This window comes from Delphinus delphis, chromosome 15, assembly GCF_949987515.2.
Source record: "Delphinus delphis chromosome 15, mDelDel1.2, whole genome shotgun sequence".
Lineage (NCBI taxonomy): Eukaryota > Metazoa > Chordata > Mammalia > Artiodactyla > Delphinidae > Delphinus > Delphinus delphis.
In genome coordinates, this window is record NC_082697.1 from 32,785,501 (window position 1) to 32,803,980 (window position 18,480).

The 18,480-nt window shown below is 38.2% G+C and overlaps 1 protein-coding gene across 3 annotated transcripts in view; it reads left to right on the top strand.

Moving 5' to 3' along the window:
• The window catches only part of MCM8 (minichromosome maintenance 8 homologous recombination repair factor), a 41,226-nt gene extending 24,993 nt beyond the window's left edge, over positions 1–16,233 (top strand). For all 3 annotated transcript variants that reach the window (XM_060032883.1, XM_060032885.1, XM_060032884.1), the window contains 8 exons: positions 162–302; positions 2,353–2,494; positions 6,522–6,717; positions 8,455–8,674; positions 8,960–9,169; positions 10,018–10,094; positions 14,490–14,679; positions 15,973–16,233. In XM_060032883.1, coding sequence (XP_059888866.1) covers positions 162–302; positions 2,353–2,494; positions 6,522–6,717; positions 8,455–8,674; positions 8,960–9,169; positions 10,018–10,094; positions 14,490–14,679; positions 15,973–16,065 — 1,269 coding nt within the window. In that variant the 3' untranslated portion in view covers positions 16,066–16,233. The remainder of the gene's footprint in view (positions 1–161; positions 303–2,352; positions 2,495–6,521; positions 6,718–8,454; positions 8,675–8,959; positions 9,170–10,017; positions 10,095–14,489; positions 14,680–15,972) is intronic.
• The last annotated feature ends 2,247 nt before the right edge of the window (positions 16,234–18,480 follow it).

The window sequence follows — 18,480 nt, forward strand, 5'->3', positions numbered from 1 at the left end:
ACTTACAGTTCTTAGGAAAAAAAAAAAAAACAGAGTTCAATCATGCTTTAAAAAAAAAGAATCCACACACAAATGTTGTAAACATCGGAGGAGCACCCCTTTTGCTAGTCATCTTTATGTTTTTCTCACTTGTTTCTTCTCTCTCTTCTTTCACATCTGAGCTTGTTAAAGCAGGTTTGGCGTTAGCACTCTTTGGAGGAAGCCAGAAATATGTAGATGACAAAAACAGAATTCCAATTCGAGGAGACCCACATGTCCTTGTTGTTGGAGACCCAGGCTTGGGAAAGAGTCAGATGCTACAGGTAGGAAATCAGACATTTAGTATTTGACCTTTTGCTTATAAAATGCATGACTAATTCACAAGTGAATTTTCTTAAAACATACAGTGTTTGTGTTCCAGAGGGTATTATTTGTCAGGTAGTGTGAGTGAGTTGGGGTTTGTGTGAATAATATATAACTTGTATCTGGCCATCCTTTCAAATTGAGCCAGTCTCCTGTCACTCAGGCTGCACAAGCATGCTGCTCTGTTAAGATGTCAACTGTTGTGAAATATTAACCATTTCCCTAACCCCCTTTTTTGTATCCAGCGTTGCTTTGCTAGTCTTTGTTGTTGTGACCTCACCTATGAAAAGAATAGTTCAAGAAAGTAAAGCAGGGTAACCTGTTATCTCTTCATACAGCTACATAAACACTGTATTGGGCTTTAAGAATAGTCTGATAAAGGTAAGAGGTCTGTCCTATCCATCTCCACTGCTTCTTTCTGAGTCTAAAACAAGGAAACTTCTATGACCAGTCTGTTGTTGGTCCCCAAGATGATTTTGGCTGTGCCAATCAGAGCCTAGTAGTTCTCCCCTCCAGGGCTTATGCTGGCCCTAGAAAATGCAGCTGGTTGGAGTGCTTCTGGTTTCCTTGGAGTGATACCTGGTAAGCCAGCAATGCATATCACTATCACCTTTGGAGATTTTCGAAAATACCGTGGCCGTCCCCGGTATTAAGAATTAAGAATCTCTGGGTTAGGATCCTAGCATCTGCACGTTTATAAACACAGGTGATTCTGAAGTGCAGCCAGGATTGAAAACTCTTGATCTCATTGTATTATAAACCTACTGTCCTTCATGTCAGAGTCATTATTTATTCCCTATGGCTGAGTGTTAAATCACTTATCATTTTAATTCCTAATCTGATATTTATTTGATCCTGTGTTTCCCAGTTTTGTTCATTTTGGCCAATTGGGTCAACTTTTTTTTTTTAATTCTCTTCTGAACACATGCTATAAGCCTGACAACTGAGGCATAGAGTACCCAGTTATAGCTGAAACAGAGTTGATAGTAAAAATGAAAACAGTATATACTTAGGTAGAATATGCATGTAAAAGTGCATGTGGGGATCTGAATTGCATTTAAGTCTGCTAGCCCCACTAAGCCAAGGTTTTTAAAAATTAGGCTAACACTAACAGTTATGAGTTGTTTATATTTTTAAATTATGTTTTCCTTTGACCATTTAGCAAGCCATCATACTCTCAAACTAACAACTAAGGAATTACAAGTAACAAAAATAATGATAGCTACCATTTATTTAGCTAGGCACCGAAGCATCACTTGGGTTGTATGCTACGCAAGTCCAGAGCGCACTATTGACATAGATAGCAGTGTAAGTGCTGTCTCCTAAGGTTGTGGGGTGCACAGCTGTGTACAGCAGCCTTGCACAGGGCATGTATTGTATGCCAGGTACCAGGTTAAGTGCCTTGCATATACGATCTCATTTATTCCTCAAGGCAGTATGTGATAAAATATAAGGAAGCTGAGGCTCCGAGAGGTTCAAGAGCAGCACCACCAGTAGATGCATGGTAGAGCCAGGATTTAAACAGGTCTGTCTGACTCCAGAGATCCATACTTTTAGCTGTTGTGTCATTTAACTACTTTTCTGTCGTGCCGTATCTTATTTACTCAGAAGGTGAGCACTGTTGAGCCATTTTATTACCTGATGTTTAAAGAAGCATTGGAGTCTCTGAAACTAAACTTAGTACTTACATTTTTGCTATTTCAACTTGAAAATGAAGCATAAAATGGAATTGTGTAGAGTATTCACATGACCACAGACTTCAGAATCAGGCTGCCTGGGTTTGATTGAATCCTAACGTCACACCTTCATAGCTGTGTAAGTTACTCTCTTCAGACCTTAGTTTCTACATCAGTAATAGGAGTGTTACCTTCGTCTTACTGTGGTGGTGAAGATTGTACAGTAAAGCTCTTAGAAGAATACCTGGCATGTAGCTAATATTTGTGAGCAACTACTATAGCTATTATTTCCCTTTTACTTTGGTTGATTCTCTTAAACTCTTTGTTTCATTAGGCAGTGTGCAATGTTGCTCCACGTGGCGTGTATGTTTGTGGTAATACCACAACCACCTCTGGTTTGACTGTAACTCTTTCAAAAGATAGTTCCTCTGGAGATTTTGCTTTGGAAGCTGGTGCCCTGGTACTTGGTGATCAAGGTAAGAGGCCAAAGCAAATAATAATTTTGGGGCTTTTTTTTTTTAAGCCCTTTCCTTTTCAGTTAATTTCTTTACAGTCTGTTCTAAGAGTCATTTGGACAACACCGTCCCAACCAGTGAGTTGAGAATGAGTGCCAGAAAAACTAGAAATGTACATCTCATCATTTTGTTTGTTTGTTTTTTTAGGATATGATGGATAGTTTATAAGAAATCTAGTTGGAAGGCTCAGCAGGAAGAGATCGCCAGTTGGGCTTTGCTACCTAAATTTCTCTTTGTGATGCTTTAACCCGATTGGGAAAACATATTCCTGTGCATGTATCAGGCAGTGCCCAGGTTCCAGTCCAGCTGAGGTCATTCATTCCTTCCAGTTTGCCAGTGACATCACATTTCTAAATCTAGTACCTGTCAGCCATGTTTGACACAGCTGATCACTGCTGCCTCAGTGAATACTGTATCTCCTTGGTTTCAAGGACACTGCACTCTTCTGGTTTTCCTCTTAATTTTATTCACTGTTCAGTCTCAGTCTTTACTTGTTCTTCGTCTCCCCAACGTTTTAACTGGTTGGCTCCTCAGGATAACTTAGTTTTTGTACTATTTTCTTCTCAGTCTGTACTTACCTTCTTGATGATCTTATCTAGCTTCATAGCTCTTTACCTACTTATATCCTGAAATTTTCCAAATTTATGTTTCCTCCCCCTTGAACTCCAGGCACATATTTCCCCTTGCCTATGCAGTATCTCTACAGCTTTCTCAAACTTAGCGTGTCCAAAACCAAAATCTTGATCTTCCCCTTCAACCTATTCTTCTTACAGTGTTTCCCATCTTAGTAAATGACACTTCCATCCTTTTATTTGCTCATATCAGAAAACGTGAAGACATTCTTGACTTTTTCTCATACCTCACATCCAGTCTGTCAGCAAATCTTGTTGGCTCTACCTTCCAGATATAACCAGTATCCAACCACCTCTCCACTGCTGCTACCCCAATCCAAGACGCCATCATCTCTCACGTGGATTATTACTGTGATCTCCTAGTTGGCATACCTGTGACCACCTTTGCCCTTCCTATTGTTTTTAATAAGGCAGAGCAATCCCATTAAAACTTAGATCACATTATTCTTCTATTCAAAACCCTCCAGTGCCTTCCCATCTCACACAGTGAAAGCCCAAGTTTGATAGTGGCCCAGGCACCCTTTAATCACCTCTTTTGCCTCATTACCTGCTACTTTCCTCTTATTTCCTCTTCCCCAGCTACACTGGCCTCCTTGCTATACCTTGAATACCATCAGCACTCCAGGCACATCACATTCCTGCATCGCAGCCTTTGTACTTTGGAACCTTCTTACCCCAGATAGTCTGCAAGGCTTATTTCCTTTCCTCCTTCAAATTTTTGTTCAAAAGTCCTGACCCCAGCGAGGCCTTCCTTTAACACCACATTTTACACTGTAACCACCCCCACCCCCACCACCAGCAGACCCTGTTCTCCTACCCTACTCTACCTTTCTTTCCAGAGCATTTCTTACCTTCTAATATACCATATGGTCTACTTTTTTAATTGTCTTCCTCCCAACACTGAATAGAATGTAACCTTCACAAGGACAGAGAATATTGTCTTCGCAGTGCTATATCCCGCATGCCTAGAACATAGTATTGATATATAAAAAGCATTCAGTAAATATTTGATGAATGCATAAATTCAACAAACATATATCTGGTTATTATATAGCTCATTAGAAGTGACAGTATTTTTGCTAGGTTACCAGGTGAAGAAAATAATAAATAGGAAGAGGTTACTCATTATTAAGCTGTCAGACTTTCCATTAAATAGAAGTTGAAGGTGATACAGGGTTTAGCTGTGCAGATAGCTAATGTGATTTAAGATGCACAGCGTTAAAAGTCCATGGCCGGGGCTTCCCTGGTGGCACAGTGGTTAAGAATCCGCCGGCCAATGCAGGGGACACGGCTTCGAGCCCTGGTCCAGGAAGATCCCACATGCCGCGGAGCAACTAAGCCCATGCACCACAACTACTGAGCCTGCGCTCTAGAGCCTGCGAGCCACAACTACTGAAGCCTGCGCTCCTAGAGCCCGTGCTCTGCAACAAGAGAAGCCACTGCAATGAGAAGCCTGTGAACTGCAACGAAGAGTAGCCCCCGCTTGCTGCAACCAGAGAAAAGCCCGCGTGCAGCAATGAAGACCCAACGCAGCCAAAAATAATAAAATAAAGTAAAAAAAAAAAAAAAAAAAAAGCCAATGGCCTTCTCTTTCAAATCTATGTAGATGAGCCAAGCACTATGATGGTAAAAATATCACTGTTAAAATACAAAAGAATATTAGCCGAGACCAGATTCTAGAAACAAATAGAATACTACTAAAAAATAGGATCCTACTAAAATCTTTACTGAAAACTTTCAGGGGAAAAAAAACGAGAAATAGAGCTGTTTTGTAATATTTCCCTTCTTCAATATCTAATGAAATGACCAAAAAGTTGTTTGGAAAAAAAGCAACAAGATATACTAATTGTAGCCAAACAAGAAAAAGAGTAAAATTTTCACAACTTAAACTATATGCTTTAAAACCAGGGGTTGGCAAAGTTTAGTCCACAAGTCAACCCACCCTTCAGCCTATTTTAGTGTAGTCCACAAGCTATTTTAAAGGATTGTAAAGGACAAACAAAAACCCAAGAATACGTGACAGACTATATGTGGCCCACAAAACATAAAAAATTTCATCTGCCCGTTTATAGGAAAAGTTTGCCAGCTCCTGCGTTAAACTTTGAAAAGTGGCAAAGAGGTAGCCTGACTTTGTTCCTACCCTGTCCACACCTCTGAGGAACTGTACTAGTAATCTTGAGAATTTCCAATAATACCATCAATTCCAGAGAGTCCTGGACCTACTGATCATAAAGTAGATATAGAGACATTTAACCATAGCAAAGCCCTCAGGACATGACCACCAAATTGCTCATGGTATGGGGAGAAGCAGAGGAAAAATATTACAAGGTAATGTTAGAGGGCTTCCAGAAACCTGTGGTTTAGACGTAATATACCTGGCACATAAAATGTTTTATCGGGCTTCCCTGGTGGCGCAGTGGTTGAGAGTCCACCTGCTGATGCGGGGGACATCAGGGTTCGTGCCCCGGTCCGGGAGGATTCCACATGCCGCGGAGCGGCTGGGCCCGCGAGCCATGGCCGCTGAGCCTGTGCTTCCGGAGCCTGTGTTCCGCAACGGGAGGGACCACAACAGTGAGAGGCCCGCGTACCGCAAAAAAAAAAAAAAAAGTTTTATCTAGGATGGACCTAGGTACGATCATACTAAGTGACATAAGTCAGACAGAGAAGGAGACTTATCGTATGATCACTTATAGGTGGAATCTAAAAACTGATACTCCTTACCGCTGCTCCTCCCCGTTCAGTGGTGGGTCTTCATATGGTGTTTAAAGAGGTTAAGTGTACAGTTAACTCTACAGTTGTACAGTCAACACCTGGCATTGCTGAGAACTGCACTCTAGACAGATTCTGACTTTAGAGGCTTTGTGTTCCTTCCCAAATCATGCTGTCCACTGTTCCCAAAGGACCCAGCTCAAATAGCACCTTTTTCTTGAAACCTTTCCAGATTCTCCTTCCTCTTTTAACTCCACCCCACCCCCAGAAAATTCATATGATTATGCATATATATTATAGTTGTTAAAATATACTATCTTAAATGTGTATATATATATTATCTGTTCAAATTTAAGCCTTTGAGCTTTTTGAGGGTCACTCTCATATCTTCATTTTTGTAACCCTCACCACATAGTGCCTTGCCCAAGGAAAATGCTAAATGACTAAATATTATATAACAGTTAAATAAGATAAATATTTTATTTGCTGTAAAACAAGCACAAAGTTTGTACTGTATGACATTTTATAATCTTAACTGTTGGAAACTAATGGAAATATGCTTTATTGTGGAATAATTTCTATCTTGTCAGGTTTGAAACTTGACGAAAGGAATATTTTTTGTCTGAATTATTTTACTGTGGTTGTAGGTATCTGTGGAATAGATGAATTTGATAAGATGGGGAATCAACATCAAGCCTTGTTAGAAGCCATGGAACAGCAATGTATTAGTCTCGCTAAGGCTGGCGTAGTTTGCAGCCTTCCTGCAAGAACTTCCATTATTGCTGCTGCCAATCCAGTAGGAGGACACTACAATAAAGCTAAAACAGTTTCTGAGAATTTAAAGTAAGCCTCTTCAAATATTTATACTTTAGTATATTGAATGCCTATAGATATGAAGAAGATAACTGAGGACATAAATGGAAAGTTCACAGAAGTTGCAAGTTTCCAATAAATGGACAAAAATGTATTAGAACACTGCACGTTAAAACAGTGAAGTGCTGGGACCTCCCTGGCAGTCCAATGGTTAAGACTCCACGCTCCCAATGCAGAGGGCACGGGTTCGATCCCTTATCAGGGAACTAAGATCCTGCATGCCACATGGCAAGCCCAAAATAAAATAAAAGAATAAAACAATGAAGTACTATTGACATCTACCAGATTGGCAGATATTTTAAATATTAATCATTATTGGCAATGGGGTGGCGAAATGGGTTCTAACATACATAGTTTAGCATTTTGAAGGACAGCTTGACATGTTTATCACTATTTTAAATATATTCTGTTTGTTCCAGCCAATTCTTTTGGGAATTATACTCACAGAAATAGGCACAAGAGTGCACAAAGATATGTTGGCAGGGTGGGTCTTACGGCATTATTTATCACGCCAAAGATTGGAAATAACGTGAAGTGCCCCCATCGGTAGGGAAGTGCTTGAACTAGATAATAAGACTGTACTGTGGAAAGTAGCAATTAGGAGAATGAAGGTAGCTTTGTATGTACTGTGATAGGGGAACATGTCTGTGCTTTATGGTTAAGTGACAGGAGCACATTACACACTTATCTGTATATGTGGATCCCACTTTTTTCCAAAACCAATGTTTATATCTGGGTGTGTGTATGCTTTCTCTTCTAATTTGTTCTGTACAGGTTGGACAAAATGTATGGGGAGGGGAAAATAGCCTCAAGTGATGCATAAGTGAGAAAAAGACAAAAAGATGCCTCATGTAAAAAATTGGAACTTTAAATTCTAGTGGGAAACAAAAAGCTAATTTTCTAATATTTAATAATAAATACTTTTATTGTAGGAATGGTACATAGTAAAAAACACAATTGTACTTTTAGATCCTGGGTATTTCTGTACTACCACCAAAAAAGCCGTCTGTTAGTGTTTCTTAATAAAATGACCAAGTCCTGTAATTGGAAAGATCAGAAAGATCTTATTGAACAAGGATCCAGGGAACTTGGATCCACTAGGATGTTGGTCCAATTCTTTAACCTCTCTGGATTTCAGTTTGTTGGTCTCAAATAAAGGAGTTATCTGGTTGGTAAATTTAGAAATGACTAAGTAAAACACAGCACTTTTACTATAATGATTAATAGACATATAAATGCCCCTTTAAGAAAAAGTGGTATTTTTGCTTCTAAATGGGCTTAGGTACTTTGAGAGACTCAATGTTTTGGTGAGACAGGAAATATAAAAGATTAAGAACTACTCATCCAGATAACCTTCGATGTATCATGTAGCATTCTAACTTACAAGTTCAATGATCCTAAATCATAGGGAGTGATATAGAACATAGAGAAGAATTTAGTGGTTTTGCTGGTGTGAGAAAAGACTGCGTCCTCAACATACCGATATAGGTACATATAAGGCTGTGCACATGTGACCTGGTGTGTCTCTGGAGTTGGTGGGTATATTGAATCCAGAAGCTATTGCTTGTTTCTTTAACCTAAAGCTTCATTTTCTTTTTTTTAAGTTCTACCTGGAACTTGATTAGTAAGCAAGTGAGTAAACAGTTTTCTAGGTTTTCTGTTTGTTTTAATTCCGATCACTGTTTCTTCTTTCTTTCACACCTTTAGAATGGGGAGTGCCCTACTATCCAGATTTGATTTAGTCTTTATCCTGTTAGACACCCCAAATGAGGATCATGATCATTTACTCTCTGAACATGTGATTGCAATAAGGGCTGGAAAGCAGAGAGCTGTTAGCAGTGCCACAGTAGCTCGTATGAATAGTCAAGATTCAAATACTTCTATACTTGAAGTGGTTTCTGATAAACCACTATCAGAAAGACTAAAGGTATGCTTCTTCTTAATCATTCAGTTCAGTTTTGTTTGAATGTCAGAGTTCAGTGTGTTGCTTGTTGTAGAGCAGTAGTATGTAAACTTTCATAGCAAATACCTTTTATATTATAATACTAGAGTTTATATAAAGTTCAGTTGAAATAATCTGAGTCAACTAGACTTAGAGCTAGAACTACAGTGTTTGGCTTATTTGGTCTATTTATCTAAACAAGTTATTTTAGCAGAAAGATTTTATTTGCTACTTATCCTTGTAATCTTGGGCCTTTTTATCATGCTTTAGGTGGTTCCTGGAGAAACAATAGATCCAATTCCCCACCAGCTATTGAGAAAGTACATTGGTTATGCTCGGCAGTATGTCTCTCCAAGGCTATCCACAGAAGCTACTCAAATTCTTCAGGATTTTTACCTTGAGCTCCGGAAACAGAGCCAGCGGTTAAATAGCTCACCAATCACTACTAGGCAGCTGGAATCTTTGATTCGTCTAACAGAGGTTCGTTGATTTTAAGTTCACATTCTTTTGGCTTAAAAAGGAAGTAGAGGGTAATAAGATTTCTCTCAATTTTCTGTGTAATGATTTGCTTTTCTTCCTACTGAGAGACATTAGAAATGGGTAGATACATTTTTTTTAAAAGGGTTGTCATATACTTAACAATCAAAGTTTAACCACTTTTTTCGAAGCAGGACCAGTTACTTATGCAATGGGTTTTTTTTCCTTTAATGACACTTAGGAGACTCTTGAAGTTTGAAGATTGCTTAGGTTAACTAAGGATTTGGGAATTCAAAAGTGAGCATATGGGAACATGGAATGTGTCAAATATCTTAGGAGTATTTGATTTTATATACAACAGGTCTGTAAGTGCCTGTTTTTCTAACGGCAGTAACATCTATTCACAATTATGGAATGCTAAGAGAACTCTGGCAGTTAAAATTAACTGAATCAGAGTTTGAGCTTTTTTGCTCCTAGAATCTGAGTAACTCATCTTTGTTGTTTTAACAAATTAGTTAGGCATGATTTCCTGAAAGTACAAGGCAAGTCTATTTCATAATCAAATCTTCTAGAATGAGCATTCAGAAAGATGTTTTTAGTAGATAAAAAATTTTTATCTACTAAAATCTATTTTAGTAGATAACAATAGATTTTAAAATGAGTGATAATTTTCATACTCAAGTTTTCAGATAATTTTTTAAAATTGTGACTTTTCATACTACAGCCCCTCTTCCCAAAAAAGTTTTGTGTAAAATGAATAAATGAAATAAACTTAGACATACTATACCTGCTCAATCAGTGTTAAATATATTTATCTTTTGTTATCTGAAGATGGTTGTTTTCTTTAAAAGGCACGAGCAAGGTTGGAATTGAGAGAGGAAGCAACCAAACAAGATGCTGAGGACATAGTTGAAATTATGAAATATAGGTAAGATTACATTTTAAATGCTGTTTTAAGTGAAATACCAGTCATCTTTCCATCTCAAATTATATATTTAACTGGGACAAGCAATATTATTTTTATTTAGCCCATTTGATCACTTATTTTCCTTGGAACAAATTGTACTTTACTGGTTTAAAATATTCCTGTGTAAATAATCTTTACATTAAAAAAAAAGGTTTTTTTGAATGGGTAATACATTCACATAGTTCTAAAATCAATTCAAAAACATACTTTGAGAAGGCTTGCCTCCATCCTGTTTACCATCCACCCTTTCTCTTTACCAGGACACCCATTACTTTCTTGTAAATAGCATATAACTTACTCTGTTCTGTACCTTTTTTTTTCAATTGAGATATAATTGACATATACCATTATTAGTTTCAGGTGTACAACATAATGATATTATATATATATGTGATATAGGTATATCAAAATGATCACCACAGTAAGTCTAGGTAACATTCATCACTGCACAGTTACAATTTATTTTCTTGTGATGACAACTTTAAAGATCTCCTCTCTGGAGACTTCCCTGGTAGTCCAGTGGTTAAGACAGCTGCTAGTGCAGGGGGCGCAGGTTCCATCCCTGGTCAGGGAACTAAGATCCCACACGTTGTGTGGTGTGGCTAAAAAAAAAAAAAAAAAAGAATTGACAGCTTATAATTTTTTTATTGCTGGCCCCAGAGTAACTAACTGCCTCATAATGAATAAAATTATTAACAATTAATGACTACCAATGCTTTCGACCAATTCCTAACATATTACCCTCTATATCTTAATATCTTACTGGTTTAGCATCACACAGCACTTGAACCATCAATTTTCTCTTTTACGTGACTCACTACTAGGGTTCGAGGGGTCTTGTAGGTGAAAATTTTACCAGGCTGGCTTCATTGTGCTGGAGACCCTGCAGTTGATCATTTATAAGCAAACAGATAGGAATTACTAGACTTTCTCATACAAAATGCTGCCAGGGCTCAGTGTACCAGCATATGAAGTAAAGGAATGGCCACAAAAACCAGCTGCCTGCCTGACTTCTCGTAGGTCTAACTTCCTGGGAGACGAGACCAATAAGAAACTGAGAGTCCTAATAGAGATCCTTTTTTTCACTAGGAAAGTAAGTCACTGAACCCAACCAAAATTCTAGAAATCTTGGATTCTAAAATTTTTTCCTAATTGAAAACAAGCACCAACAACAGGGACTTCTCGTTTAATGACAAGAAGCTGCCTCTTTGCTCACAATCTTGAGTATGTGTATCTTTCTCTTTCTGTGCATTGTACCCTTAAGTGCTTCACCTTTGGAAGTGGAGCCAAGATTGCCGCTCCTGGTTTTCTTTTCTTTTTAATGCTCTCTCGCCCTTTCTTTGGGTTTTCTGGTGCCTGGCTCTACTGAAGAGTGTCATGTGCTTCTACTTCATAGACTGTTGGCAGTCAAGCAAATCAAGGGTCAGACTACCCCAGCCACTCTCCTTCACCTGTAGCATTTGGTTTTTGAGGCTTTACCCTTTGTCACTCTCCCAAGGCCTCAGACCCCAAACTTTGCCTCAAGCAGCCAATCTGGTGTTTCTCTACAGTAAATCCACAGGTCTGTGGAAAACATGGATTAGTTCTCATATCTGAGCATTATACTTAAGCAAGGTATATTATGTTCTAATTGCCTTTTCAATAAAAATACTACAGTGCTCATTTATGAATAGTTATGCATGTCTGAATACTCATGTCAGACAGTATTTACATGGGCTTTTCCTTGTGGAACTTGTATTTGTTTCTACTTCTCAAAGTTGCCTTGCTGGTAAAACTGAATTAGCATCAGGCTGTCAGTTTTCTTCAGGGCTCCTGAAAAAAGAGTTCTCATTATTAAGTGTAAATAGCACCCACATGAGATTTCCAGTTTCTTTCCCTGAATTGCTTGAGTGTTTATTAACTTTTATAAAAATTTTCAGGGAAAAAAGAGGCTAGTTTGATTCCAAATGATTGGAGTTACCTGGCATTATTTCCATGGTAGAGATCAAGACCCAGTTAAACACTTTGAGACTAGATCGTGAATTACCTGCTTTGTGATACTTAACATGCTTTCTGTTCTCAGTCTAAACTCTGAGAGAAGGGACCTTAACTGTCGCATTTACCATGTACTCCCAGGGCCCAGACTGATGCCTAGCACACAGTAGGCCCTCAGTAAATGTACTGCATTAATGGTAAGGTTGATCTTAGTAATCATTTTTCATTCATTAAATCTTCCATTTGAGAGTTTCTTTTGTTTTTGTTTTGTTTTTTGGCTGCACTGTGTGGCATGTGGGATCTTAGTTCCCTGACCAGAGATGGAACATGTGCCACCTGCAGTGGAAGCATAGAGTCTTAACCCCTAGACCACCAGGGAAGTCCCCATTTCAGAGTTTCTGTCTCCTCAACTTTTGAATGTTTGCCCTTAACGTGGTTTGGAACCTGTAAAATTACATTTTAACTGGGAAGCAGAAGCCTAAATAATAAAAATCTAAACTGTGACAATACATCACAATTATCAGAGCACATAGCTATAAAAACCACATATTTATGGGCAACAGTTCACATAAGCTTTCTCTTAGAATTGGAAATAAACTAGGAAGCAGAAGAGAACAGAGCCACCTTCAAAGGTTAAGAGATCATTGTGAGAGTTTTTTCTATTTAAGGAAAGTAACTGATATTTTACATACTTTTCTTCAAATCACAGATATGCCACTCATTAGCTGTGTAACTTTGGCAAGTCACTTAACCTTCCAAGGCTTTGTTTCTTCATCTATAAAATGGGAATAAGAATAGTCCCTAAGTCTTAGGGTTGCTGGAAGGACTAAGTAGGATAGCACATGGTAAATAAATATAATTAAGGTAAATATTAGCTATTACAATTAACATAGTAGCCTAAAGCATTTGTGATAACTGTTTTATGAGAAATAAGTATATGGTAAATTATATGGTAAAGTAGTTAATCATAAATAAGATTATACTATATATCTAGGTATAGGGGAAATCTAGGGGAAACACACATTCATCAAATTGTTTTATCAATTATTACAATCTTGGATGACTCATATTCCTATTTGTACAGTTCATTCTCTTTCATGTGAGCTCCTGTCTATTCAGGGAACAAAATGAAGCTGTGTTTTTAGTAACCCTTTAAACTCATTCCTGTGAGCTCCTTAAAGGCAGGGATTGCACCTATTTTGTTCACCACAATAAGCCTACTGCCTCGGAAGTGACCAATGTATATTTGATTAATTAATTCCTGATTAAATAACATCTTTGCCTATGAGCCTGGCTGTGAGACTACATATGTCTCATTTATAGGCAGAGAATTCAGGCAGGGAATCAGCAACAGGGCTGGCTAATTGTATGTCTAACCAGTACTATCAGACTTCTGACTAAAATTTACTGTCAAGTACATATTTCTTTCCTTAATGATACTGTGAAAATAGGAGGAAAGCAGCAGAGAGCTGGAGTAATAGGCATATCCTTTAATATCTATCATTACTGCAACTCAGCAGAACCTTTCTAGTTCATTATCCAGAGTATTTTTCAACACCTTTTATTTGCCAGGTGCTCCACTAGGAGCTGGAACACATCTTTACCAAGTGAAGCCTAAATTTAGTATATTTAGAATTTCTTTTTTCATGAATCAAAAAGCATGTTCCAGGACTCCCCTGGTGGCGCAGTGGTCGAGAGTCCTCCTGCCGATGCAGGGGACATGGGTTCGTGCCCCAGTCCGGGAGTATCCCACATGCCGCAGAGCGGCTGGGCCCGTGAGCCATGGCCGCTGAGCCTGCGCGTCCGGAGTGCTCCGCAACTGGAGAAGCCACAGCAGTGAAAGGCCCGCGTACCGCAAAAAAAAAAAAAAAAAAAAGAATGTTCCAGGTATTTATATTGTAGCCTATCAACTTTGTATTTTTATGCATTTCTCTTTGCAAATATAGGGAGTTTCTTAAAAGTGGTAACTGTCCAAAATATTTTTATCCCCAAACTGTTAATACATAGTGAATTACACAGTGGCCACTCAATAAATAAACATGTTTAAATCTTTGTTATGTGAGCCTCAGGGCTACTTCCACAATTTTTGTTTGTTTGTTTGTTTTTGTTTTTGCGGTACGCGGGCCTCTCACTGTTGTGGCCTCTCCCGTTGCGGGGCGCAGGCTCAGCGGCCATGGCTCACGGGCCCAGCCGCTCTGCGGCATGTGGGATCTTCCCGGACCGGGGCACAAACCCGTGTCCCTCGCATCGGCAGGCGAACTCTCAATCACTGCGCCACCAGGGAAGCCCCATATTTTTCTTCTTATAACCTGGAGGCCTGGGACAAAAATTTCTTTAGCTGTGCCACACTGGGTAACTTTGTTTTTTCTTCCTTCCCATAAGCATGTTAGGAACTTACTCTGATGAATTTGGGAACCTAGATTTTGAACGATCCCAGCATGGTTCTGGAATGAGCAACAGGTCAACAGCAAAAAGATTTATTTCCACTCTCAACAACATTGCTGAAAGAACTTACAATAATTTATTTCAATTTCATCAACTTCGGCAGATTGCCAAAGAGCTAAACATTCAGGTATGATAAACCAAATAATTAGTAAATCTTTTTATAATAATTTCAGGAGGCCTTTATTAATATAGTAGAATATTTAAATATTAAAAGATTTGGATTAAAAGAACAGAATAGGTGTCTTTGGAGTACTTAAAAATACAGGCTTGTTTTCTTTAAGATATAAAATTAGCTGCTCAGAGCTTCAGAAAAACAGTTTTTATCTAAAATTCATACCTACTAAAGAGTTTTCAACATCTTGATAGGGGAAAACATCATAGCAAGACTCAGTTTCCATGTTTTCCTGACAATCCCTGTGGGCAAGTCATCCTTATAAATCGTTGAACCTCAGTTTTCTCATTTGTTAAATGGACATGATTCCACCTGCTCTACCTACTTAAAAGTTTTAGTGAAAATAGGTGTAATAGCACTTTAAACACATAAAACAGTTTATACAGAAAATTGCTCACTCAATTGCAAAAGTTAGTCTGATTTTTGTTTTGAAGCTAAGCTAAAACAAATATAAAAGATTCTCTGCAAACTGGAGTTATTTATTTTTAAATGTACAGCCTGTAATCCTTTTTTTTTTTTTTTAAGAAGATGTTGGGGGGCTTCCCTGGTGGCGCAGTGGTTGAGGGTCCGCCTGCTGATGCAGGGGACACGGATTCCTGCCCCGGTCCGGGAAGATCCCACATGCCGCGGAGCGGCTGGGCCCGTGAGCCATGGCCGCTGAGCCTGCGCGTCTGGAGCCTGTGCTCCGCAACAGGAGAGGCCACAACAGTGAGAGGCCCGCGTACCGCAAAAAAAAAAAAAAAGAAGATGTTGGGGGTAGGAGTTTATTAATTAATTAATTTATTTTTGCTGTGTTGGGTCTTCGTTTCTGTGCAAGGGCTTTCTCTAGTTGTGGCAAGCCAGGGCCACTCTTCATCGCGGTGCGCGGGCCTCTCACTATCGCGGCCTCTATTGTTGCGGAGCACAGGCTCCAGACGCGCAGGCTCAGTAGTTGTGGCTCACGGGCCTAGTTGCTCCGCAACATGTGGGATCCTCCCAGATCAGGGCTCAAACCCGTGTCCCCTGCATTAGCAGGCAGATTCTTAACCACTGCGCCACTAGGGAAGCCCCACTGGAGTTATTTTTGACTAGCTAGGCATTATAGAATCCAAGGTTTATATGTAGGCAGTTTTTTCTGTAAGAAGTACAAATAATTTTATTTGCATAAGAAACTTGACAATTGTATATTACTGTTTGAGAGATTCATTTTAAAAATCATATTTTTGTATATTACTTAATGAGCTAATAACTCTTGATATTTTCTTCCAGGTAGCTGATTTTGAAAGTTTTATTGGATCACTAAATGACCAAGGTTACCTCTTGAAAAAAGGCCCAAAGGTTTACCAGCTTCAAACTATGTAAAAGAGCTACCAAGCCAGGCCCTCCTGGGTTTATTATGAAGAATATGCACCCAAAAAAAAAAAAAAAAAGTTATCTGAAAAATAACATCCCAAAAGTAATGCAATAGGAAAAGAGTGTTGAACTAATTTAAGAAGTGATAAAGTCATGTGTTAATTTTTTACTTCTCCAAAAGGCTAAAAATAAATTGTTTATATTTTATCTAAATGATGTAATTAGAAATTATTTATAGTTTTATTTTTGACCTGTCTTTCATTCTTATAAATATTTCATAGTCTTGCATATCACATGTGCATCTGGGTAAGCATTTACAAAGTTACATTTAAATGTTTAAATAGTTCTGACACACAAAATTGAATATCTTTTAGAAATAAATTGAAACCAACTTTCAATTCCCAAAAAATTTGGAAATTTTTTTTTTCCTGCAGTACGCGGGCCTCTCACTGTTGTGGCCTCTCCCGTTGCGGAGCACAGGCTCCGGACGCACAGGTTCAGCGGCCATGGTTTACGGGCCCAGCCGCTCCGCGGCATATGGGATCTTCCCGGACCGGGGCACAAACTCGTGTCCTCTGCATCGACAGGTGGACTCTCAACCACTGCGCCACCAGGGAAGCCCATAATTTGGAAATTTTTATATTGACTTTTTTTTGACTTTGGTTTATAACATTATATAAGTCTCATGTATATAATATTACAATTAGACTTCTGTATATACTACTGCAAGCTTACCAAAAGTCTAGTTTCCATCCTTATATTGACATACTAAGCTTAACATCTTAGCTACTGAAAAAAATTTTAAATAAATAGCTGTGCGAGACTAATAGTTTTTTCAAAGTATATTTTATTTATTTATTTATATTTTTTTTTTAGTTGGTTTTTTTTGGCCATGCTGTACATCTTGCGGGATCTTAGTTACCCTACCAGGGATCAAACTCATGCCCCCTGCAGTGGAAGCGTGGAGTCTTAACCACTGACCACTGGACTGCCAGGGATGTCTGTTGTGCAAGACTAATATTAAAACCTAGCAGCATCTGTTCCACTCTTCCACATTCCCTATTTTTCTGTTCAGTCTCAACTGTTCTCGCATTTACCTCCATTTTTCTAAAGGACACGCTAGTAATGCTAATTCTTTTTTTTTTTAATTGAAGTATAGCTGTTTTACAATGTTGTGTTAATTTCAGGTGTACAGCAAAGTGATTCGGTTATACATATATATGTATATATTCTTTTTTATTATTATATTCTTTTTTTTCTATTCTTTTACATTATAGTATATTATAAGATACGAATATAGTTCCCTGTGCTATACAGTAAATTCTTGTTATCTATTTATAGTAATGCTCATTCTTGAGTTTTCAGTTTCAAAAATTATATTGACTTTTTACCTTAGAAGATAAGAACGCGGTTCTCTTAAATCCTTCTACATACATACATAAATACATACATACAGACTTCCCCATTTCTCTCCAATTTAGTTATATATCATAATTTTTAGTTAAATCTGTATTTGGCGTTAATCTTATTATGACTGTTGAATATATTCATCTCCTTTCTTATACAAATTTTGTTTTCCTTAGAATTAATAATTTGTTTCTCAACCACTTAGCTTTGACCCCAAGGCTCCACTGTAAATCTGAATCTCCTCGCAGAATACACAGACAAATCAAATAGTCTATTTTAACTTCTTGGAGACATCTCTTTTGGAGTTCTCCAGCCTTTTCCATTCTGAACTACACATCTGTCATCATGAGATGTCTCATTTTCTCTCCCATTTCCTGGCTCCTATGTCTTTCTCTTTCTTGTTTTACTCCTTTATTTTGGTGGAATCCATTTTCTAGTAGCTTCCTGAGGAAGATTTTATAAGGCACATTCTATCCTTATTCATGGATTGATAGTTTGGGCATAGAATTTTAGTTTGGAAATCATTTTCACTCAGAATTTTAGATATTACTCTGTTGCTTTTAGTTTTCAGTTTTTCTGTTTGGAAATCCAAAGCCATTCTGATTTTGATTCTTGGTATGTGACCTTTACTTTCTCTGACAGGCTATTTGTACCTTCCCTTTTCCATGGTGTTCTGAAATTTTATAGTGTTTAAAAACTCTATGCTGCTGGTTTCTTATGCCAAAAATGTTGGAGTTATCTTAACTCTCTCTCTTATCCCCTAATCAATCCATCAACAAATCCTCTCAGCACTATCTTCAAAATGCCTGAAATCTGATTACTTTTCTTTACTTCCAGTTCCACTATTCTGGCCCAAGCCATCATCTGTTATTCAGCTTCATAAGGACAAGGACTTTGCTTTATTCACCACTACTGCCCTAGCATGTAAAACAGATTTTGACCACATACCCCTATGAGGTAAACACACATGAAGTGGGTGATTATACCACTTATAAATAAGGACACAGAGTGATACAG